General features: G+C 40.0%; 2 protein-coding genes across 2 annotated transcripts; both read right to left on the reverse strand.

Moving 5' to 3' along the window:
• Positions 1,121–5,174, reverse strand: LOC109234301. The gene is made up of 5 exons (XM_019400228.1): positions 4,662–5,174; positions 4,356–4,426; positions 3,241–3,346; positions 2,041–2,173; positions 1,121–1,468 (listed from the first exon to the last, which is right to left on the reverse strand). Exons 1-5 carry the CDS (start codon positions 4,739–4,741, stop codon positions 1,313–1,315), a joined length of 546 nt encoding a protein of 181 aa, XP_019255773.1. The 5' UTR covers positions 4,742–5,174; the 3' UTR covers positions 1,121–1,312.
• On the reverse strand, positions 6,010–9,130 carry LOC109234302 (60S ribosomal protein L7a-2-like). Its single transcript, XM_019400229.1, has 6 exons — positions 9,029–9,130; positions 8,698–8,947; positions 7,310–7,479; positions 7,092–7,220; positions 6,495–6,587; positions 6,010–6,405 (listed from the first exon to the last, which is right to left on the reverse strand). Exons 1-6 carry the CDS (start codon positions 9,029–9,031, stop codon positions 6,274–6,276), a joined length of 777 nt encoding a protein of 258 aa, XP_019255774.1. The 5' UTR covers positions 9,032–9,130; the 3' UTR covers positions 6,010–6,273.

Consider the following 25,213-nt stretch of genomic DNA (forward strand, 5'->3'; position numbering starts at 1 on the left):
TTTGATTTCTTATGATTTAATGGTGTAATTTAATCTGATAGCGAGTAACTTATATTTTGATCACTTCATTATTGGAGGAAAATTTCATTTTTTTTCTTGATCCCTTCATACCATATCAAAAACGCCCTAATTCATTTTGTCAACACTTAAACTACTACAATTCCTGAGTAATTCAAGACATAAATTGACTTCAACTTGAGAATTTCTTCAAGAGTTTAATGGTACTATCAGTACAAAATTCTTAAAAAGTTAAATGGTAATATAAAAAAATCTTGATTGCAAAGATATTCGTCTGACTTCCAATGTTAAAAAATTTGTTCCGCATTTCTGCATCATATTGCATTTCCCACATATTTCTTTTTTAATACTCTTTTGATGCCAAATTACTTATTCTTTTTTTTTTTTGGTTTATTACTTATTTTGCAGTATAACATAACGATAATCAACGTTGTGTTCGAAAATAGTAGGAGGAGAAATTGTATTTCTATTTCCTGGTAACTGGCAATTTTCAATATGGTATTCATGACTCCTACCTAACATATTTAACTATCAATTAATTAATTTATTTGGGGTTTTTTTAATTTTTTTTGTATGTGCTTGGCTAGTTTTGATAAGTCTATGATTAATGGCTAGAGGTTGATAAGTTAGAACTTATTTGGGACATTTCCGTAAGATTGCCTTAAATTAAGCATTTTTGGTCCCTTCAGTAGTAGTTCCTCCTAACTGAACTCACTCTTCCAGAATAGTATACACTGCCCCGCATACAACAGCAAAAACAACAACAACAACTCAGTGTAATCCCACAAGTGGGGTCTGGAGGGGTAGGATGTATGCATCGTTACCCCTACCCTGGAAGGGCATAGAGACACTGCCCGCAAAAACACATGAAAGACAACACATGAAAGACAAACTCGGGGATGCTATTTAGACTAAAAATCTTAACTTCAGGACAATTTAGGATATTTTTGTCCTGAAAAACTGAAATTCAGGACGCACTGGCTAATTCCTAAATAGCAGCCCTTTAGAGTTGCTAACTGATGTCATTTCTACAAGACAAATGCATTCGAAGTCTACAACACATTGAATTTGTAAAATCTGCAAGTAAAGGGACTAAAAGAGCAGAATTCAATGACAATTCTTTTGTGTGAGAAGAGAGAGATGACAGTGGAGGTGAATAGACTTTGGCAATTGAGGAACTTAGATGGGGAAATGTTGAACTTAATACATACATACAGAACTACCAGACTCCCTTTTTAAGTTCTATTTACAAGTATTATTAGTAGAAACTCACACATTTAGTACAATGTAAAAATCATACATCCCTAGCTTTAACCTTGACGTCTATAAGGGGCCTCTTGGGGCTTGGAGGACCGGTACTGAACTTACGAACCAAGATCGTAAAACATGGCAAAAACACTACATAAAGTCCAGCTAGGATGAATGGTACAGCAACAAGCCACCCCAACAGCTGCAAAAAGTTGTCCAAAAGTCCAATGCTAAAAATCAGTCATAGTCATAAACACATATTTCACACATCCATACATTACAAGTATAAGTGACCCATTGATTTAAAAAATAGAAGGGCATCCCGGTGGATAAGGCATCCCGCGTTCACGCAAGGTACGGGGAAGGACCGCACTCCAAGGGTGTGATATAAACAGCCTACCTTAATGCAAGTGGCTGCTTTTTTCACGGCTCGAACTGTGACCTATAGGTCACAAAGAGACAACTTTACCGTTGCTCCAAGGCTCCCCTTTTGACCCTTTGATAAGTATGCATGAATAACTGATTAACGAAATGGATAGTTATGAATTACAGAACTTTAAAGAACAACACGGTTATCCATTGAGCAAAAAGAACGGACAACTGAAATATGCCTTTCCTCTTCTTTAGGTACTTAATAATGCAGGCTGTAGTATAAATGGGATAAAGAAGCCAGCTGTTCCAGACAAGACTCAAACTCAATTTTTTGTTTAACAATCAAGAAGATTGAAAGAAAAGAAGGACGAGATGCTTGGATGCGAAAACTTCTTTACTTACCGCATGGAGAATGCTGAGCAGGACTTCTCGTGAAGCCTCACCGGTGAAGACCTTCTTTAGTGCATCAGATGTCAAAGGAAAATGAGATCCACCAGTGACAAACTCGCCCAAACGTAGGAATGGAATCACCAGACTGCAAAATGGAAGCACAGTACTAAAATGAGGACTTAAGCATGCATATCTTGCACAGGTTAAGTACTAAAGAAAAGATGTAAATGAAATCATAAGTTTGCTGAGACAATGGAAAACCTGATGAAATATAGCTTAAATTAAAGAGTAGTGGATCACAGCTTACCGTCGAAGAAAATATCACATTAAACCCTTGGGAACAACAAATTAGTGCTAACCCTAAAATGTAATGATGCAGGAAATTCATGCCCAACAGTCAATACCCCAACAATAACAACAACAACAACAACGCCCCAATTCCAAGCTAGTTGGTGGCGACGGTATGAATCCTCAATATCATAAGTGTTCTGTTTGGTTGCACATCTTTCACCAGAGGCATAGCTTCTTCATTACCTATTTAATTTTTTTCTCTTCATTTACATGTCAAGTACTATATCAAAGCGGAAAATACGCAATGATTCCTGAAGCACGGAGGAGGACATTTACATGCATAGACAAAGTTGTACTATTGCAAATCATGGGACTGCAAATGAAACGAAATCACAAATATTTGAAGCTTACTCACAAAACAGTTTGAACATAAGAATCCTCACACAAACACACACACATACATAAATATAGAGAGAGAGAGAGGGAGTTTCTTTTTGTCACAGCTTAACAATAAACAGGAAACAGATATCCACATATACTACGTCCAAATGTGGGCCTTCTGCAATTGAAGAAACTTTAACTCCTGCAGGATCATAGATTTAAAAAAGCATAAAATAGATGCTAATCACCAAAAGCATAACATGATGCCACATCCTCATTTTGTTCCCTGTTTCTCACAACCCACAGAATTTGTTCTAGGGATCCTAGCATAAAGATTGGTGACAAGAAGCATGTGCAACACTTTATTGCAGAAATAGATATTAAACAAATCCTCTATTTCATAGCATAGATGTCTAGCCATCAGAGAGATCTTGGACCAGGTAAGGCGCAGGGAGGATGGTCTTTGGGGAGAAGAAACAAAGTTGTAGCGATAGCAAAAGAATAAAGAAATTGATCTAATAAAGAACCACTGTTAAGCACCTCAACTCAATTGGAGTAGCAATGAAGTTAGCCAACAACACAGTTGGAGCATTACAAAAGGATCCAAATAATGCAATAGCGATCGCACATAGGAACACAGTGACACCTGTTGAGAAAAACATTTGATTTAGCGAAATTCAATAATTTTATCAAGGCAGAAGTCAGTTCACTCAATTATTTCTAGCCAGTGACGAAAAAATTAAACTGGAAATTAACAGGATCGACTAACAAGTAGTCTGTTAATTATTGCCTCATCTTCATCATCATACACACACAGAGTAAGATATTGAACAGCTTTGCCTTTCTTAATACATATTTGTGTTAACTTCTTTAAAAAAGAAAACCTAGACATTTCCATCAATTGATGACGTAATTTTTCATCCTATAATCATGAAAAAGTAAAATGATGAATTTACAAATAAGCTTCTTAGATGATGATATACAGTGAACCAATGTGGTACCAAAGGAATAAGTATGGAAGTTAGCTTTGCTTATTCCAGACAGGAATAATAGTTCCACAACATGTTGAATAAAAACTCTCTGAAGGAAGATAATCAAACGTATGCTTATGGGGTGAAGCTCCTAAACTGATTTTATTGGTAATTAATCAATTGCTGACCAATTCACAGGACCATTAATTCCAAATCTCTGTGTAGAAGTTCTATAAGCTGTAATATGTACAAGCACATAATTTTTTCTTCTCCAATCGATAGATCCATTTCTGCATCCCAAAATTCCTACTTAAATCATTTCATTAGCATCTTAATTAATGTATAGAATTTCATAAGCATTTTGATATTGCGCGGTCAAATCCTTTTCCAATTCAGTAAAAGAAACTTCGCCGATCCATCTTATTACTAATCCTTTTACCACTATCATCCCCTTGCAATTCAATACTCCGACTTTTCTCAACACATTAAGAAAAGAATTGAATTACAGTTAAAGATAACCTTCTATTTGCCATGAAATTACCTCCTAGGAGTCGATGAATTTAAAACGCATTGCCAGAGAATACACCACAAGCTTAAGGAAGTAAACACGGAATGCTATCATACGGACAGAAATTTACATAAAACAAGGATAATAAGAACTAATTGCAGCTTAACAGAACGTACCACAAATGGGAAATACCCCCAATGTAATTCCAAGAGCCGCAGAGAATGCCAATTGCTTCGGCTCTACTCCCCTTGAAACAAATCAAGAAAACCATTCATTGTGCATATCAGTAAAGCTTCTTACTTTGTGATCTTTCCATTAAGAAAATATTAGTAACTGAATATTAGTATTCAGATACTGACTTCAAAAACTCCAAAAACTCAATTATGTATGCATTTTTTCTGCTGGAATAAGCATTTCATTTCACACGTACATATTTTTACATGCTCTAACAAAAAGAAGGGTAAAAGGGTAAATATAGCTACCTTTGGAGGATTTGGAAAAGAGGATCAACGATCTTCGTCCGAGTCCAGGAACAAATTCTCCCTCCAATCTGATTCATCATCTTGTGTCCTCTCTTTTTCTTCGCTTTCAGCTTTCAATTATCGGACTTTAACAAGAACCCAAATCCACAAATACAGTTATAAGAAGTAAAATAATTGATTTATGGGTAACCGAGGAATGAATTTCAGCTCAGTGGGTTGGTGGATCATGCACGTTTTGTTGAAAAATGAAATAGAAATTAAATTAATAACTTAGCCTGGATTTTAAATTGGTGATATTCTTATCTTCAGGGAATTTTGAGCGTTTCGAAGAGAATTAAATAGAGGTGCACGCCATCAATAGCTTCACAAAAGTCTTTACTTCTACTGATGGGAATTGAGGTTCATGATTGAGCAGAGGGAGGGATGTCCAAGGAATCAAAAAAGGGACCAAACGACGTCGTATTGGCCTTGGTTACGAAGACGAGTATTTAAAATATCACTTTTTTGTTTTTTTGGATGAGAATGAATGGACGGTAAGAAGAAAGTGACAGACGAAGAAAATCTTATACAGGCAAGATGAATTGATTTTTTGGCTCTTTATAAAATTTATTTTTAGTTTTACGACGCCATCACTTTTTTTTACACATAAAAAATTAATTTTTATAGGTAAGAGATCTATCTTTTATATATAAAATATTTTAAAAAATTATTTTTTTTAAATTTAACATTGCATAGGGGCACGATGTACCTCATCTAAAGTAGCTCTCTGAGCTAATTTACGACTCCTCACCTATTAAATTCAATAATCTCTATGATTCTAGCTTGTAGAGTTGTGGAAAATCCTAAATCGCCGAGCCGAATGGACAATTGCACATCCCTGTTTCTTGAATCCTCTTAATTTCAAAGTTTCAAACTACCAACTTCTAAATCTAATATTCACTCCTACCTAGCCAACAAATTTACGTTCCACCAGATTTTGCTGACCCTTGTTTTACCCCTATTTTTAGATATTCCAACATTTCAAATGATGAATTAAAGTAGAAAAATTGAAATCTTTTAATGGTAAAAGGTTTTTCGAGAGGGGACTAAGAAAAGTCATACTGAAAACTGTGAAAAGTGGAATAGGGTGATGAGAACATTTTAAAGTTTACACCCTTTACCGCCATTTAAGGACTTTTAGCATGTCTATGCTCGCAAATTACATTTCAGTACACTTCTGTCAAAATTGATTTGTTGTCACAGTAAGAACACCATCCCACTCTCTATATAATTTTAAGAGATTGCAGAAAAAAATTGGCACCATATTATCAATCAATCGTCCATGAGTAGATTCTCCACTTAGCAATAAGCAAAGTGATATCTAAGCAATAAAAGTGTAGTTAATTGATTGACTTCCCATCTCGCTATCATAAAAACCCAATTCAACAAAATATCTAACAAAAACTTCTGATACAATTTAAAGTTTCTTCCACAGATCAATAATCTGCAAAAGAAGGCAAACACAAAGAAACTTATCAAAACTAATATCTCTAACATTGTCAAGCATGTGAACCAAACACAAAATTTGGCCGAGAAACTCTCTAATCCAAGCAGTTTATATCACAGCAAGCTCTTAGTTCATTCTCTGGGCAGCTTCCTTGGCAAGAACCCTCTCTTTCGCTTTGGTCCTGGCCTGTGATTTAGAACCCATGACGCCACCACCCCACTTCTTCCTGTTCTCCTCATACTTGTCATTGAAGTTAGCCTGGAAATGCAAACAAGTATCAAGAGATATCCTTGGAATAACTTTAGGGCAAAAAGCAAACCAAACTAGTTATATCTAAATAGAGATACCTTAATTGCCTCCAAAATTCTGCTGAACTCCATTTTATCTTCATTCTTCACTGTTGTCAAACACAGAGCTGAAGCAGTTTTCTTATGCACAATCTGTATACAATGCATAAGTATCAGTATCTAATGCATTATTTTTGGTTCGTAAACAAAAATGTAATGGCGCTTGGAGGCGAATTTGTGAACGAAAGAGTCAGAAGTGGGTTTAGCTTCTAGAAAAGCAAAAATTGGCTCCAAAAAGAGAACAAAAATTACTTTTCAGAAGCATAAAAATATCCACTTAGAACTGCAACAAATCCGTACTATGATGCCATTTTTACATTTGCTGTTTAAGGCTTTTAGATTTGTAGGGCACCCCACAGAAAACCTGCAAGTATTTCAGAGCTATTATTCATAAGCTCTCCCCTATTTTGCAATCCAAAGCCCAGGTTTAAATTCCTTCAAAATAATAAAAACCAGCAATTTCAAGAAAAAAGAAGTTGGACACGAAATTACAGAGGATTATGAAGACAATTTTACAGTAAATTCCACTGTTAGCTTGCATCTGACCAGTATGTCATGAAGCATTATTAAGATTACAAAGATACTTAGATTGCTCACCGATCCTAAACGTGCTTTCCCCTTCACAATGCAGTAAGGAATTTCCATCTTTCTGCATAGAGCAGGAAGCCAGACAACTAACTCAATTGGGTCCACATCATGAGCAATCACTACCAGTTGTGCTTTGTTCTGCAAGCATATCAAGGGGAAATAGCTTACTTTAAAGGAAAAAAAAAAAGATGAGCAAGATAAAGAATCTTTGCAAGACAAGAACAAACCTGCTCAATAAGGTATGTGATGTGCTTAAGACCATACTTCACGATGATGGGTTTCTTCGTTTCAGGAGTTTTTCCTTCAGATTCAGCTTGAGCCCTTTTCACAAGACGCTCCTTCTTTGCAGCTTTGTCCTCGGGCCTGTACTTGAGAAGCATCTTGAACAGGTTTGTCGCTGCATATTCAATGGACAAATGCAATAAAGATAATTCAATTCAGTCTCAATGAAATAAAATACCTCATTGCAAGTAAAACAATACAAAAGGTTGAGTAGAGAGCTGATGAATAATATTCTCCATTGTGGCATACTAGAAAAGTGGCAAGACACATAATGACCAAGTATTATGTCACAGCTTAGCCTTGTAAGAATGATTACAAAAATGTATATTTGGTAATAACGGAAGAACGATTACAAAAAGGTATATTTGGTAATAACGGAAGATATTCCGGAAAACGTTTCTGCCAGAAAATAAGTAGTTGCTCGAAAGCAAAGTTCAACATGCTGAAAACAAAAGTTACAAGTTCATGACAATTAACTCTTTTTGAAGTGATAAAAGTCAAATCTAACATTTTACAAAAGAAACAACATCCACAGGGTGTAGACCTAAGAATACGCAATATGCACTATCCGATGAGGAATTCCAACAAAATATTATGGTAATGTCTAAACTGATTCTCCTTCTCAAAAAGAAGTTTTTAAAAGTATTCCAGATGGAGGCAATAGTAGCTCATTCAGCTACTTGGTTACCAAACAATAATAAGCTAATAGTTGTCAGGTGTGAGGCCTAGAGGTGTTCTCCATTTTGCTCACATAGCAAAAGTTGAGGGGTTTGTGAACTCTCTTTGAGAGAAGATACATTATCGGAATCATAAGAATCCATAAGCCAAGAACAAACACCCACTCATTCAACTGTCTTTTACAATGAGGCTAGCTCAAACCTATATGGAAACATATTATAGTGCAAAAAAACACTCAATTTATCATAATTCCTCTTTGCCAATTATGCCACCACTTCGGGTGAAAGTTCAAACTGAAAACATGCAGCATTTAAGACATTAAGACTGGAAATGTATCCATAAACACATACACACACACACAGAGGGAGAATAAAGCTAACAGCTCATAGTTACTTTTTATGTGCAAAAAGAGCTCGACGAAAGACAAGTGCTAGAACGAAATGAACCAAAATCGAGCGTAATGAATATAGAGGCCAGTTACATAGGCAAAAAGTGATCTTTATTTCAACACTAATTGATTATCAAGAGGAACACCTACAAATAGAGTGGACAGGTAATAAAAAAAATTTAACTAATTGTTCACGAAATACAGCACTTATTAGCAAAACACTTCAAAAATATAGGAAATTAGGTTATAAAGCATAGTGACACTGACCGAGGTTTTTGTCCAGGGTTTTGGAGAACTGGTTGAGAGCAGGAGGGACCTTCAACCTCTGCTTGAGAATCCTCCTCTTCCTTTGGATACGAACCACCTGAGGCCATTTCACGAACCTAGTCAGATCCTTCTTTGGTGGCAACGCACCACCGATTCCGAACTGCTTGGGCCGCTTCTCGAACAGTGGATTCACCACCTTCGCCTGAGCTGGTTTCTTCTTTGATGCTACTGCTACACCCTTCTTTGGAGCCTACACTTCCCGCAAAGAAAAAAAATCAATAACTATTGCAAAATGAAGAAGAATGGTTGTGTAACCATGGCTGAAGCTTACCATTTTCTTCAGACGGCGACCGGAGGAACAAACCCTACTGAATGCAAAACACACTCACTTATATAGAATTGAGTTTAGGGTATAAGATGTTATCGCCGTTCCTCAACTGGGCCTGGGAAAAATTGTTAAAATTTGGGCCCTGGTCCCATTTCATAACTCAGACGGGCCTTCTAATCTGTCAAAATAATAAAAATTTAATCGAGAGGCCAGTTTTTCCAAAATATTTTACTTGTAGCCTGTGTTATAACCACTATAAGCCCTCAAAGTGGATGATCTTGAATTTTTATCGCCACTTGCCTCATGCCAGAACTTCAAGTTCATTAGTTTTGCTCCTCACTTGTCCATTCTGTAGCAGTTTTAACTTTTGACCTTAAAGTTCTATCCATGAGACAAGTGTGAGGTCAAAAATTAAAGACCATCCTAAAAAAGTGTCATATTTATGCAACATTTTTTGTTGAACTTTAGTGACAACTAGTGGTGGCAAAATGGTTAAAAAAAACAGTTAACCACTCATATTATCCATTAAAAATGGGTTGGATAATAAACTTTTTAAAAACGGGTCTGTATACGGTCAAAATCATGTGTCCCCGATTTTGTTGGCTCAAGGGGTCGTATCGAGAAAAAGTTCAATATGGACCGAGCTCGAGCTCGAAGGCAGAATACGAGACTCGAAGATCTAAGTGCTAGAGGAACATCGGAGCCGAGTATGGCCAACCTCGAGACAATACCGTTATGGTTTTATAACAGAAAGAGCGAGATACCCGCGATGGCCCCAAGATCATGGCGTAAATTCCTGAATAGATTTGTACGAGTTAGTACAGATTTGTACTAGGCGGTTAGACACCTGTCCCAATAATATTCCTTACTGTAAATAGAAATGTACCTTATTTAGGGTTCCCCCACTATATAAAGGGGATACCAATCATTTGTAACCATCATCAATCATTGGCATAAGAATATACTCTCTTACTTTCTTGCTCATTACTCATCAGAATTGTCTCTTAACTTTATTGTCTTTACTTTACTGTCCTTGTTGACCTACCTCGAGGTCATCATAGCTCGAGGTCAAGACTTGCTTAAGCACTGGTTTGATTCAACTTACTTCTTTAATTTATACATTTGATTTCTTGGTTATTAATTAGTATTGAACTAAATCACGTATCTTTAAAATCACAAATAAGTTTAATTGTTACTCGTATTTTCGAGGTAAACAGTTTGGCGTCCACCGTGGGGCTAAAGATAATAGTGGTTATTTCAGTACTGATTCTGATAACACACGTTATTTTCACACTTGTTATGGTCAAGAATTTTTGTTCTCAGGTTAAAACATGTCAAACTCACAAAACGCGCCCGTATACGGTGATGATGGTCTTGGATTTCATGGGGAAAACAACAATGTAGTTGCCCCGGGAGCCGGCGTACCACCGATTTAACCCTGGGGAAGTGCCAAATGTGGAACCAGTCGATGTTAGTTCACACATTGCTTTGAATGCGGATTTGGGCGCAGACCCCGGAGGGAGTGTACGTAGGGAAGTCCGATCTGGTGCCAAGGAACACAGGGTATAGGAGATGGGGGAGTTAGCCTCCAAATAATATTCGAGATGCTACAAGCTCAACAGACTGCTATCGCCCAACTTCAAAGTCAGCATAAAACTCTAAGCATGGTCGAACCAGAAATCACTCGTCGTACTAAGCCGGTGCTAGAAAGATCGAATGGTAATGGCTCGGGGACTGATCCCACGATTATGAGGATGCTCAAGGAGCTCACCAAAAGAATCGAGTTAGGGGAGAAAAAGATTGAGGATAATGACAAAAAAGTGGAGACGTATAACTCCCGTGTTGATCAAATACCGGGGGCACCCCCTGTCTTGAAAGGTTTGGATACCAAAAAATTCGTGCAAAAGCCATTCCCTTCGAGTGTGGCTCCGAAGCCCATCCCCAAGAAATTCCGTATGCCAGATATACCTAAATACAACAGGACGAGCTATCCTAATGAACACATCACCTCGTACACATGCGGGATTAAAGAAAACGACTTAAACCACGACGAGATCGAGTCGGTTTTGTTGAAAATATTTGGGGAAACTTTATCGAAAGGAGCAATGATTTGGTATCATAACTTGCCACCGAACTCCATTGATTTGTTTGCTATGTTAGCAGACGCCTTCGTAAAGGCACACGCCGGGGCAACAAAGGTTGCGACAAGGAAATCGGACATTTTCAAGATAAGACAGAGGGGTGATGAAATGCTTAGGGAGTTCGTATCCCGATTTTAAATGGAGCGAATGGAATTACCACCGGTCTCGGATGATTGGGTCGTGCAAGCTTTTACATAGGGGTTGAACGAGCGGAGTTCGATCGCATCACGATAGTTGAAGCAAAATCTGATCGAGTATCCAGCTGTGACTTGGGCAGATGTACATAATCGTTACCAATCGAAGATCGGGGTCGAGGACGACCAGTTGGGAGCCCCCTCGGGTTCGGTTCATCCAAATAGATTGGCAGTTAAGGCCCCGAGGGATACAGACAGAGAACCAAGATCAAATAGGGAACGATACCAGCCATATCGCAGATCGAAGGAACAACTGTTCGGGACGCAGTCATTCTCGGAATGATCGAAGAAACGATCGAGGACAGAGTTCTCGGGGACTTATGAATAAGAATGGTTTTGATAAACATACCGATCCCGCAGAAGCACCTCGGTTATCAGAGTATAATTTCACTGTCGATGCATCGGGGATCGTATCGGCTATTGTAAGGATTAAAGACACCAAGTGGCCCAGGCCTATACAAACCGATCCTTCTCAAAAAAATCTGAACTTGATGTGTAAATACCATGGCACACATGGCCATAGAACCGAAGACTGTAGGCAGCTGAGGGAGGAGGTAGCTCGATTGTTCAACGAAGGTCATCTTCGAGAGTTTCTCAGTGATCGAGCTAAGAATCACTTCAGAGAAAAAGACGCAAACAGAAAAAATGAGCAGGAAGAATCGCAACATGTAATTCATATGATCGTTGGCGGTGTCGATGTTCCACAAGGGCTTATATTCAAACGTACCAATGTGTCAATTACCAGAGAAAAACGGACTCGGAGTTATGTACCCGAGGTCATCCTATCATTCAATGACGAGGAAGCGGAAGGCATTTCCCAACCGCACAATGACGCCCTGGTAATTTCTATTTTGTTAAATAAAATTCAAGTTAAACGTGTTCTAGTGGATTCAGGTAGCTCAGCAAACATAATCAGATCAAGGGTCGTAGAGCAGCTCGGCCTATAGGACCAAATTGTACCTTCATCTCGGGTCCTAAACGGCTTCAACATGGAGAGTGAAACAACGAAGGGGGAGATGATCTTACCAGTGAACGTGGCCGAGACCATCCAAGATACAAAATTCCATGTCATTGAAGGCGACATGAGATATAATACACCACTCGGGAGGCCGTGGATCCACAACACGAGGGCAGTACCTTCAACCCTTCATCAGATGATGAAATTCCCAATAGTGGATGGTGTGAAAACAGTTTACGGGGAACAACACGCTGCAAAGGAAATGTTTGCAGTTGATGAGGTGACACCGATACCAGAGTCTTCGATATCGGGAAAATCGAGCACCAAAGATAAGCAAACGGCCAAATAGCAATCGCCGTCCCCAGCCTCGACCGAATAAGATAAACAAGTAATCAAAGAAGAAAAAGAGGATTTCCTTACTCCTCGAACTTTCGTTGTTCCCGAAGAGTCAAATGCAACCAAATCAATGGTCGAGGAGCTGGAATAGGTCATATTAATTGAGTATATGCTCGAGAGAAAGGTATACCTAGGAACGAGGTTATCACCCGAACTCAGGAAAAAACTCATTCAATTTCTTATCAATAACATGGATTGTTTCGCTTGGTCCCATTTAGACATGACAGGGATCCCACCGGAAATAACAACACACCGGCTAAGCCTCGACCCCAGGTTCAAACCAGTAAAGCAAAAAAAAAGGCCCCAGTCTGAGGTGAAGCATGCATTCATAAAGAATGAGGTAACTAAACTTCTTAAAATAGGGTCTATTCGGGAGGTAAAATACCCCGAATGGCTAGCCGACGTAGTTGTAGTCCCTAAAAGGGGGAACAAACTTAGAATGTGCGTAGATTATAAGGATATAAACAAGGCATGTCCTAAAGACTCCTTTCCATTGCCTAACATCGATCGCATGATCGATGCCACGGCCGGCCACGAGATCCTTACCTTTCTCGAAGCTTACTCCGGGTACAATCAAATTCATATGAACCCGGAGGACCAGGAGAAGACCTCGTTTATCACTAAGTTTGGAACATACTGTTACAGTGTAATGCCCTTCGGGCTAAAAATGCTGGAGCTACATACCAACGCCTAGTTAACAAAATGTTCGAGGAACAATTAGGTAATTCAATGGAAATTTACATTGACGATATGTTGGCTAAGTCCCTGCGCACAGAGGACCATTTAACTCATTTGCAGGAAACATTCAAAATCTTGAGGAAGTACAACATGAAGCTTCGGTTCGGGCAAGTTCCTCGGCTTCATAGTATCAAATCAGGGGAATCGAAATCAACCCCGACAAGATTAAGGCCATCGAAGATATCACTATTGTAGACAGTTTGAAAGCCGTACAAAGACTAACAGGACGGATATCCTCCTTGTGCTGATTCATTTCGAGGTCATCAGATCGAAGCCACAAGTTCTTTTCCTTACTCAAAAAGAAAAATGATTTCGCATGGACCTCGGAATACCAACAAGCATTGGAAGAATTGAAGCGATACTTATCGAGCCCACCTCTGCTTCACATTCCGAAGGTAGACGAAAATCTTTACTTATATTTGGCAGTGTCCGAGATAGCGGTAAGTGGGGTACTAGTTCGAGAAGAGCAAGGTACGCAGTTCCCTGTCTATTATGTAAGTCGGACTTTAGGAGATGCTGAAACTAGATACCCACACTTAGAAAAATTGGCACTTGCATTAATAAGCGCATCTAGAAAGCTAAAGCCATATTTCCAGTGTCACCCAATATGTGTGTTAACTTCTTATCCTCTTCGAAATGTTTTGCATAAGCCCGAGTTATTAGGCCGATTGGCCAAATGGGTAGTCGAACTTGGCGGGTACGATATGGAATATCAACCCCGAACGACCATCAAGTCTCAAATCTTAGCTGACTTCGTGGCCGATTTTACACCGACCCTCGTACCCGAAGTGGAAAAAGAACTTCTGCTAAAATCGGGTACATCATCGGGGTATGGACCCTCTTCACGGACGGTGCCTCGAATGTGAAAGAGTCCGGGCTTGGCATCATTTTGAAGCCACCTACAGGTAACATTATTAGACAATCTATTAAAACTTCTAGGTTGACTAATAATGAGGCCGAGTATGAGGCCATGATTGTAGGTCTCGAGCTAGTTAAAAGCTTGGGGGCAGAAGTCATTGAAGCCAAGTGGGATTCTCTGTTGATGGTGAACCAAGTAAACAAAAGTTTCGAAGTTCGAGAGGATAGGATGCAAAGATATTTGGACAAGCTACAGGTAACCTTGTACCGCTTCAAGGAGTGGATTCTAGATCATGTGCCTCGAGAACAAAACAGTGAGACCGATGCACTTTCTAACTTAGGGTCATCAGTTGAAGAAGATGATATTATCCCGGGGACTGTCATCCAATTATCGAGATCTGTGGTCGAGGAGGATCATGCCGAGATAAATTCTACAAGTTTGACTTGGGATTGGAAGAATAAGTATATCGAATATTTGAAAAATGGAAAGCTCCCATCGGATCATAAAGAGTCAAGGGATCTACGAACCAAGGCTGCTAGGTTCACATTGGATGGAGATGGAACATTGTACAGAAGGACGTTCGAAGGACCATTGGCGGTATGTTTAGGGCCGAGGGACACCGATTATGTTCTACGAGAAATCCACGAAGGTACTTGTGGGAATCACTCCGGCGCCGAGTCTTTGATTCGCAAAATTATTAGAGTAGGGTATTACTGGGATAGCATGGAAAAAGACACTAAAGAGTTTGTTAAATAGTGTGATAAATGTCAAAGGTTTGCATCGATGATTCATCAGCCCGGAGAGCAACTTCACTCAATCCTGTCCCCATGGCCTTTCATGAAATGGGAAATGGACATCGTCGGTGTTGATACCCAATTTTTCCCTATATATTTTTATAGACATATATACTTTCAAGATAGCATATATTTGCATATATAAGCATGCACAAGGTTTTTATAATTTTTTCTATAATTTTTAAAAGCTTTAAATTGATTTATTTCTTCCCCTTTTACTTATAAAATTTCCAATAATTATCCTTTGAATTATTGTTGTGGTAATTTAGCCATCTAAATCCTATATTTATGCCAAAATATTGCCTAAGTATTTTTGTGCATTTTTTATAATTACATTTGTATTTTTAAAGCCAATTTGCATATAATTGCAATATTAGCCCTATTAATGTACAATTACGTTATTAATGCATAAAATGATCTTATATATTTATAAAATGTTAAATAGCTATTTTAAATCATTTTAGTACACGAAATTATTTTTTAGAAATAATTTATTATAAATTATATAGGGTTAAATCGACTATTTAAAACTTAGCCAAATTTATTTTCAATTTCAGCCTAAATTCAATCCAATACCCCAGCCTAATTTTTGATCAAATTACCCGACCCAGGACCTAAATACACTTACCTGACCCAAAACCCATCAGATCATGGCCATTGATCTGAAAGATCAACGACCCGTATTTGTTCTTTCTTTTTTAATTCCAAACGACCCCCTAACCCTAATCACTTTTATACACCCGCCGCCATAAAATCCTCTCTGCTATCAAACTCTCAACCTAACCCTTATCTTCAAACGCCGACCTCCCCATCTCCGGCCATCTCCGATGACCTCTCATCGTCTCTTAAGCCTCCAATGGCTTCTCTCATGCCACTCTTGCCTTCTCTAAGGTCCTCAAGGGACCAGGGCCATGCCGACTTGCATCTAGGGTTCATCTCCTACCTGTTCCTGGCTATGCCAGCATGATTTCAAGCGAAATCATTCTATATTCGCTACGATCTTTGGGTTTCTGGAAGGTTTCTTCATCTCTGTATGGGTTTCTTTTGAAACCCTAATTTCTTTTCTATACCTCCTAGATCTGTACAGATCTAGGACGATTTGAGTTTGTTTCTTGAATGTTTTACACTATCCTTGAGGTTCTTTACAAGAATCATGTGATTTCAAGTGTTTTTCATCTTTTTCTAAAACTAGGGTTTTCGGAACTTCTTTTAAAACCTTGTTTAACTGATTCTTTGGGTTTAAACTTCTATTGCTCACATATTTTGACTGATTCTATGAGTTTACTACAACTTTAACTCGCCTATGCTGAAAGCCCTAATCTTTTTAGGGTTCTTCATTTGGTTTTTGTGACTGACCAGTTCTCGTTTGAGTTTCTGTGATTTCTCGTGATTGTCTTGCCTTGATATGCTTCTACTGAGTTTCTTAGCCTAAACTTACACTGATCCTATGTGCTTGTGTTCATCTTGACTGTTCACATCAAGACTTGCATCTTTTCTCACTGAATCAGTATTGTTTAACTTTCATGTTTGCTAGAGTTGTGTGTCGATTCTTGACTGTCCATGTCTTACTCTATTTATATGTTAAATATGCTGACTCTTTTTCATGACTTCCTCTTTGATTGAGCTGTGTGATATTCTGAGTTACGTATTCTCGGGTTGATTTGAACACTTCCCTTTAAACCTTCGGTTCTTACCTTTCTACTCAATTTAATTGATTGGCTTGCCTTAGTTGATTTTCTTTTACCTTGTCTGCATTGTTACTTGATTCTTAGTGATTATTTCCTTAATTAGAGTTTTCTGAACCTATCCCTAATTACCTGTTCTATACTTGCACTGTTTGAAATCTTTCCTTATTTGTTATATTCTAGCTATGAATGATTTCTTTCCTTACTTGTCACTTGCTCTTTACCGTTTGAACTAATTCCCTAATTAAGGGATGACTCGAACTGATTTTATTCTGAGTTCTATAATTACTGAACAATTTTGATTCTTACCTTATTTTACCTAGCTTTCAAACTACTATATAAATGGCTCTCTTCTACAGTCTTAACAAGGACGGACATACACACAGACATTAGCTCACATCTCTCTCACACTCAAGAGCTCTTCTGCTTTCTTTGTTACTTACTATTGTTACTAAATTAGCCGGCTGCAAGCCAAGGCTAATTATTGCACTATCTGTTCTTTACCTTTCATTTACTCTCTTTACTGGTATGTTCTGATTTTAAATTCAAGTTCTTAAACTAATGTGTTTCATACTGCTTCAGTTCATCATATTATTAATCAGTTTCTATCTTTTGTTTTGCTGCTCAACATGTAATGGACCTATTACTTCACCTAGTTATGTCTTATGACTTCTAAAATCAGCATGTCTTATGAACTAGTAGTTTGTTTAAACTTGACTCTACCTTGTTTTGAATATTGGTTCACTTGCTATCCAGTCTGAACCTTTCTTTGCAAAGTGATTTTGTTACTCTAAGTTGTTTGATTCTATATTGGTTCTGGAGTTCCTATTGTGTTATATCATTAGTTATCCCCTAATCCCATGACCCCCTAAAGCATATCTGATTCTGTCACTATGTCCTAATTAGCACCCCTGAACCCATTGTTAACTACCCCCTTAATTGCAAAGAATGTTGTTTACTTGTATTATGTGTCCTCAGCCCCAATTACCCCTGTATGAAGGTTTATAACTCTGGTTAAAACTGTTTTACTGAACAATCCTCTCATTTATAAAACTACTCAGTCTTTTCAAATACTGCTTTCTATCAAAACCTTTTCAAAACCATGTCCAGCACTCCCACTCTACTCTTAGGTCCTTAAGTTCTGCCCCTCCAGTGTGTGACTGCCTTGGGATCCCTATGAGATCCCTTCGAACTCTGATGCACTGGAGCTGGCTCTTCCACACTGCACTTACTCTGTTTTGGTTATAATGTCTAGGTATGAGCACTGCCCGGGATCCTTGATATCCTTAGGGAACTCTGACGCACCTAGACAATGATATTGTGTATGGAATTTCGCATTTAAGGCGATTGGAGGTTTGGGAAATCATTTGGGCCTGCTTCAGGCTCCCTATAGTGTAACTTCTTCTTTTCTTTTATCTATTTATGTAATTTATTCAGGTGGTCTGTAATAATTATTTGTAAACGAATATTGGGGTGATTGGTGAAAAGGGTGGGTAGTTATATATTTGTGGGGTAATACGGGTAGAAACCATGCCTATAGGATCTTGTTAATACACTTGCTATGTCTGCTTTACCATACTAGTAACCATGCCTATAGGGTTTAAATGGTTCCAATAATAGAAATCACACCTATAGGACCTAAATGGCTTTGTAATTAGATATCATGTATTAGAATGTGATCAAGTTCAATTTCTATTACAACGGGTATTCACATTTGTTTTTCACTAGAAATCATGCCTATAAGTTTCTAACATCAGCTTTTAACAACTAGATATCATGCTTATAGGGAATAAAATCAGAATTTCTGCCTATAAAATTAAAACCAATTTAGTTACACAAGTCAGTTAATCCATGTTAGTTCCTTTTTGAACTGATTTAATCAAATGTCCGCTTTCTTTAATGAGTCTTTTAAACAGTCTTCATTCACTACTGCCAGAAAGCATGCCTATAGGAACTCAAGAGTCCGTTTTAAAAACTGCTCACTGTTCTACTGTATCAACGTAGTTATCATGCTCTTAGGACATCACTGTTCTGCGTTTAGGCAAGCCTATAGGGCGATTTTAAATTCTGCAAATCTGAAACTGTGTTTTTGCTATTTTAAGCTGTCCAGACTTAACAGGTTTAAAATCAGTAGGCAAACTGATTATGGCCTTACTGTCAAGTTTTTAAAAATAAGGTTGCATATCTCTGGGCAGTAACACCCACTTAGATATCATGTTTAGGTCTTTTCTCTAACAAAAACTACTCTTGTTTGTGTTTGAGACGTGCTATTTATGTGCATTATTTGTGGAGGTAAACCCGGGCCTTTTGACTGCTTCTTGCTGCATTTATCTGTTAAGTCCTACGTGTTCTTGCCTGTCGCCTAGAATTTTCTCCTTCTAAACACCTTAGGGGTTGTCTGGAACTGCCCAGATTTAGAGGTCCTAAAATACCTCCAGGGCCATAAGGAAGGGACGGGTAGTGCACGCATAGGCATTGTCAAGGTTACTAGAATGCTTCAGGCTACGACCAAAGGGAGAGACTTGGGTAGAAAGGGATATGATGACTACGCGCTAATGTCACGTGTAGCCCCTCATTGAGGAGTGTTACCGGGCATTGCGTGGGGTGATCCTGTAGGCTAACCAACTTAGGACCCCTCCTTTCCCAAATTCCTTTTGCTTATAACTTTACTCTTTTTTTATGTGGACACAACTTGTTCAAATCCTTATCTTATTATCTGAGTCATGCAATGTCCAACATGCTTTATTTGCAATTATTTGTTTCAACTACTTATTTGTTAAAGGACTAATTCATAAGTATAAGTTCGGCCGGGACCCACAGTTGTGGACCGAGAGGGGTGCCTAACACCTTTCCCTCAAGGTTATTTCGAGCCCTTACCCTAAATCTCTGGTAATGCAAACCAATCCAAGAGTTAATCACTCTAAGTTCCCTAACGCACCATAACCCGTTAGGTGGCAACTCTTCAAAATACCCAATTCCCAAAAGGAAATGAGTTATTACCCCCATAAATGTCGAAACCCGGACCTTTTTCCCCCGTAAAAAGGGGAGGGAAAAAAGGGGGCGCGACAGTCGGCCCTCTACCAATGGCCCCATGTAAAGCTAAATTCATTTTGTTCATGACTGACTACTTTTCAAAATGGGTGGAAGCACATGCCTTCGAGAAGGTCAGAGAAAAAGAAGTTATTGACTTCATTTGGGACCACATCTCGGCAACAAGGTAACGGAGTTCCTCGAAGCACACAAAATAAAGAGGATCTTATCAACACTGTACCACCCGAGCGGGAACGGACAAGCTGAATCGACAAACAAGACTATCATTCAAAACTTGAAGAAAAGGTTGAACGACTCTAAAGGGAAATGGAGAGAAGTTCTGCCCGAGGTTCTTTGGGCATATCAAACGACATCGAAGTCCAGCACGGGGGAAACCCCGTTCTCCTTAGTATATGGCTCCGAGGCCTTGATTCCAGTCAAGGTCAGGGAGCCCAACGCTAGATTTCGAAATACATCGGAGGAATCAAATCATGAGGCTATGAATACTAGCCTCGAGCTATTAGATGAAAAATGAGAAGCTGCACTTGTTCGGATGGCCGCGCAGAAACATAGAATCGAGAGATACTTATAATAGAAGGACCAACCTTTGACACTTCGGGATCGGGGACTTAGTTCTACGGAAAGTCACCCTCAGTACTTGGGACCTGAATGAAGGGAAACTAGGCCCAAATTTAGGAGGATCGTACCAAGTCATTAGGATTATCGGTAAAGGATCTTACAAACTTGGCACGATGGAAGGCGAACAATTGCCAAACAATTGGAATGTATCACTACTCAAACGCTATTACTGCTAAGGTATGACCTTCTCTTTTTCTCCATTTGTATTTAAAACTAACTCGTTGCAGATGTTCGATCGAAGACGTCGCCTTTCTACACGAAGACCTTAGGTTTTAAAGCACGCGTTGCACTCTTTTTCCCTTAGATCGGGTTTTATCCCAATTGGGTTTTTTCGGCGAGGTTGTTAACGAGGCAACAACTATGTGCTACCTAGGGAGAATTCAATAGTATCCAAGGCTTCTTTTCAATCAACCTCGAATACTGGGGGGCATCACCCTGGGATGTTATATTTTCGAGAAAAATACTTCACGCCAAAGAGGGCCTCGATAGGAAAACTTTTTAATGGGCCAAACGGTTAGATGAACCGTGTTCGTGTAGAATAGTCGAGCCCCGATGGCAAAATATATACGCATGTATGAATTATTCAAAGAAGCATTCTTTCTATATCAAACACTTTGTGTCTAAAACAAATTTGCTACTACACGAGCTCCATACTTGTGATTCTGCGAAAAACGGCTTAAGGGCCAAAACGCAAATGCACAAAGGCCAAGGCCATCATACTCGGGGACTAACATTTCGGATAAGTTCGAAATGTTATTGGGAAACAAGTCCAAGAGACACACCTGAAGGCTACGACCATATTAAAGGCTACGGCTGAAACAACGCGGCTCGGAGACGACCGAATTCCGCAATAAAAATAGGCCTTCTAATTCTCAGAAAACTGGTTAAATAAAGGCTACCCTCGGCAAAATAATCAAAGGGCTTCGATAAAATCAGCCCTCGATAAACCTTACGGGGTATCGAATTACTCAAATACAAACTTGTGCTAAGGCACTAAAAGCAAAGGGTTCCGATCGACACCGAACCCTCAAAAAACCTAATGGGTAAAAAATGCATGCCAAGGCATAGATAAATTTTTACTAAGTCTTCTAAGCCGAAAAGGGGAAATAATAGCCATCTCTTAGAGGCCATAATGGCCCGATCTAAAAGAGCCTAAGGGCCGATACACTTAGGGTTCGAGACCTTGTTCCCTCCCCCCCCCGATCAGAACCCAAGGGTTCGATTATCCCAAGCCTAAATAAATAATAGCTTGATTATGGCTCGGGGACTCACCATTATCCAGCACGGGCCTGTAAGGGTCTATGTCCCAAAGTTCGAACTTATTCGAACTCGACCATGGCAATTTCGAAGAAAACATCTGAGTTAAAATCTCTAACACAGTTAAAAAGAATGAAGTCATTACAAGAATTGTACAAGGCAGGAAATATCAAGAAAAATTTCTAGGAAATTCTTCTTTTATATACTTGAAAAAAGATATATACAAGAGACCGATGAAAGGCCTTACAAAAAAGAACAATACAAAAAGAAAGGAAAATCCTATCTATGCCCAGGGCTGGTCTCTCCCTCGGGAGCAGCTTCCTTTTCGGGCCCAGCTTCATTATCGGACCCACTTTGGCGGCCTTCGGCATCATCATCGTCATCGGAGGAGACGAGGAACTTGGTATCAGCTTCGAGCGCTTTTGCTTGGGCTATCTCCTCGGTGAGGTCGAAACCTCAAGCATGGATCTCTTCGAGGGTCTCCCTACGGGATTGACACTTTGCCAAATCACTAATCCGTTTCTCCCGATTGGAGGCTTCCCTTAGTTCCATTTGAGAAGCCTCGACATCCTTTAGGTACATAGCAACGGTCTTATCAGTCGTGGCCTTCGTCTTCTCGACCTCGGCCTTGGCTTCAACAACCTCAGCCCCGGTTGCGGCAAGTTTGGCCTCGAGCTCATCGATCTTCTTGGCTTGGGCTAGATCTTTCACTTTGACACCCCGGAACTGGGTCTCAGCCGAGGCCAGTTTGGCTAGAGCAACCTCTTTCTCAGCAGCAAGCCGATCCCTATTTTCCTTCCACTGGTTGCAGTCGGCCTTAACTTGATCGACCTTCCCTCGAAGCTGCCCGATCATCTCTAATTTTTGCTACAGCTGAGACACTAAAGTGTTAGCCTCCAAAGTCAGGTCAAGTAGACCATACTCTTGCAAAATAATGGTTACCTGCTTGTCTAACTTGGCCTCATTTTGATGAGCTTTGGCCAAGTCTGCCCGAAGGTCCTTGAGCTCCTCCTCCTTTTGGTTGCAAAGGAGCCTCAGGACCTTCCCTTCATCCGAGGACTTCTTGAGCTCGGCCTCACATTGGCTCAGCTCGGCCCTAAACCTGGTAATGGCCTACACAAAAAAAAGATATCAGTTAGTATAAAAGGAGAAGAAAAAATTACAACAATTAGAGCTAATGCTTACCCGAGAGAAAGATGATGAGCCTTTTCAAAGAGGGTAGATGCATCATTGAGGTCGGCGGCATCATCGACCCCAGTGAAGCAATCCCGAAAAGGATCTTCTACACCGGGGACTCTGCTCGGGTCGGGCGTTCGCAGAGCTTGAGCTTCCTTTATTGCCTCCTTAGAATAAGATGTTAGAGGAGGAGAGTGACCTATTGTCATGGCCCCGAGCAAGTCGCTCGGGGCGCTGTGTTCAACCCCCGGGGTTTCGACACTCGTCCCCTTTGGTGTACTTGTTGAAGGTGGGGGAACGATCTCGATCTCAGGTGATTCGGGGGCTTTGCCCGCATTTTTCTTCGGAGCCTCCTCTTCACGAGGCAGGATTTCTGGTTCGGAGGAGTTGACGACCTCAATTAGCTTCCTGGTTTGGGTCACCAATGCCGATTCTTCGCCCTCGTCCTCTTCTTCATCATTTAGTTGATGGATTGAGTCTATGTCCACTTGAATGAGTTTCCTCCTTTGCCTTCTAGCAGGGGCCCTCTTATCTTGGGGGTCTTCAGGTTTCGAAGCCTTTTTTCTCTTGTTATCTTTCCCCGATTTTGGAATCGGGGACTCAGTCTCTTCCACGGGCAAGGCTGGCCTCATTTCGGAGGCATCTCCAATACCTACATGAATGAAGAACAGGCGTGAGTAAGGTGACACCTCCGGTAAAGGGGAAAGCGTCAAAAACTTGGAGGAAGGACTTATCGTGGTGTTTGGACTCCCATTTGCCTTTCGACAAGTCACGCCATTTGCGCTCATCATACGAAGAGGTTGCAGCTAATTTTTGGACCCAGTCTTCGAGGTCGGGGATAGCATGGGGTATCCAAGCAATCGTTGCAAAAAAGGTAAAGGCATCACACAATGCGAATACGGAATATAAGAAGACACTAGGAAAGGGACTTCACTTACGATCAGGGTTCCATTTCTCTAGGAACGACATTTTTCCCTTGGGGATGACGTTCGAGGTCCTCACTCGCACGAACCGGATCATCCAGCCTGGTCCTTATCATCGTCGTTGCTAGCGAAGAAGGCCTTTCTCGATCCACACTGGAGCTTGATCAGCCCTTAGAAAAGCTGAGGCTGATATAATCAGATGAGGTGGTTGAGGGTTAACTCTATCCCCTTGGCCTTGCTGGAGAAATTCCGAAGCATATTGACTATACGCTAAAAGAAGGATGGATCTGGCCGAGGATGACTTGATATCTTTTGCAGAAGTCAATCACGACTGGATCTAGAGGACCCAATGTGAATGGGTAAGTGTAAACACTTAGAAACCCCTCCACATGAGTGGTGATGCTCTCCTCGGGGTCGGGGATCTGTATCACGACCTCGTCCCCCCAGCCACAGTCTTTCTTCATGGCCTTGATGTGCTTCTCCGTTATCAAGCAAGCGTACCTCGAAACGTGCTCACATCGACCAGGAATCGCAGGAGGATTTTCAACTCTGAAGTCTTTCTTTATAATGCAGGGCCGGGAACGATCTCGTGAAGGGGCGACGCTTTATCACCGGTTGGCCCGGAAGAGGAGGAGGAAGCCTTCTCTTTTTGAGGAACTGTTTTAGAAGTTTTCGCCATTGACTCGAACTAAAGGAAGTGGAGATAGGCGGAGTTTTATATTTTGTGGCACTAAAAGAATGAGAGTAACGAGTAATATGTAACGACCCGACCGGTCGTTTTTTAGAATTTACGCCCGTATCCCTTATTACTGCTTTCCCCGTGTGTGTTTCTGCTATTTTGATTTGCCGGGTATGTTTGGTTTTGAGTTTTCGGAGAGTTTTGGGACACTTAGTCCCTAAATGAGAGCTTAAGTGTTAGAAATTTGACCGTNAGCTCCATAGTGTTGAATGTGACATGTGTGCAAAATTTTAAGGTTCGATTCTAGACGAGGTTTGGTATAGACTTTTGTATCGAAAGACGTAATTTGTAGAGTTTTTGAAGTTCTTAGGCTTGAATCCGATGCAAATTTGGTGTTTTGATGTTGTTTTGAGCGTTCCGAAGGTTGGAACAAGTTTGAATGATGTTATGGGATATGTTGGCATGTTTGATTGAGGTCCCGAGGGCCTCGGGTGAGTTTCGGGTGGTTAAACGGATCAAATTGCATGTTAGAAGGTTGCAGGTTTTAGCTTCAGTTCTGTTGCAGTTTTTCTTCATCGCGATCGCGTGAGGAGGCTCGCAATTGCGTAGAGCTTTCTCAGGGGGGCATCCAGGTTATTCTTCGTGTTCGCGTAGACAGGGCTGCGATCGCGTGAGTGTAGGTTTCTGTGCATCGCGATCGCGTGGTCTCATTCGCGATC

Source organism: Nicotiana attenuata, chromosome 11 (assembly GCF_001879085.1).
Source record: "Nicotiana attenuata strain UT chromosome 11, NIATTr2, whole genome shotgun sequence".
NCBI lineage: Eukaryota > Viridiplantae > Streptophyta > Magnoliopsida > Solanales > Solanaceae > Nicotiana > Nicotiana attenuata.

Bases quoted from the DNA above. Each gene is read 5' to 3' on its own strand.
- LOC109234301 (XM_019400228.1), bottom strand. From the start codon at position 4,741: ATGATGAATCAGATTGGAGGGAGAATTTGTTCCTGGACTCGGACGAAG. The intron at 3,347-4,355 runs GTACGTTCTGTT...TTTTCTCAACAG, and splicing joins GGGGGTATTTCCCATTTGTG to GTGTCACTGTGTTCCTATGT. The intron at 2,174-3,240 runs GTGCTTAACAGT...TCCATTTTGCAG, and splicing joins GCTACTCCAATTGAGTTGAG to TCTGGTGATTCCATTCCTAC.
- LOC109234302 (XM_019400229.1), bottom strand. The intron at 7,221-7,309 runs GTTTGTTCTTGT...ATATGCTTGCAG, and splicing joins TCACATACCTTATTGAGCAG to AACAAAGCACAACTGGTAGT. The intron at 6,406-6,494 runs GTATCTCTATTT...TTGCATTTCCAG, and splicing joins GAATTTTGGAGGCAATTAAG to GCTAACTTCAATGACAAGTA.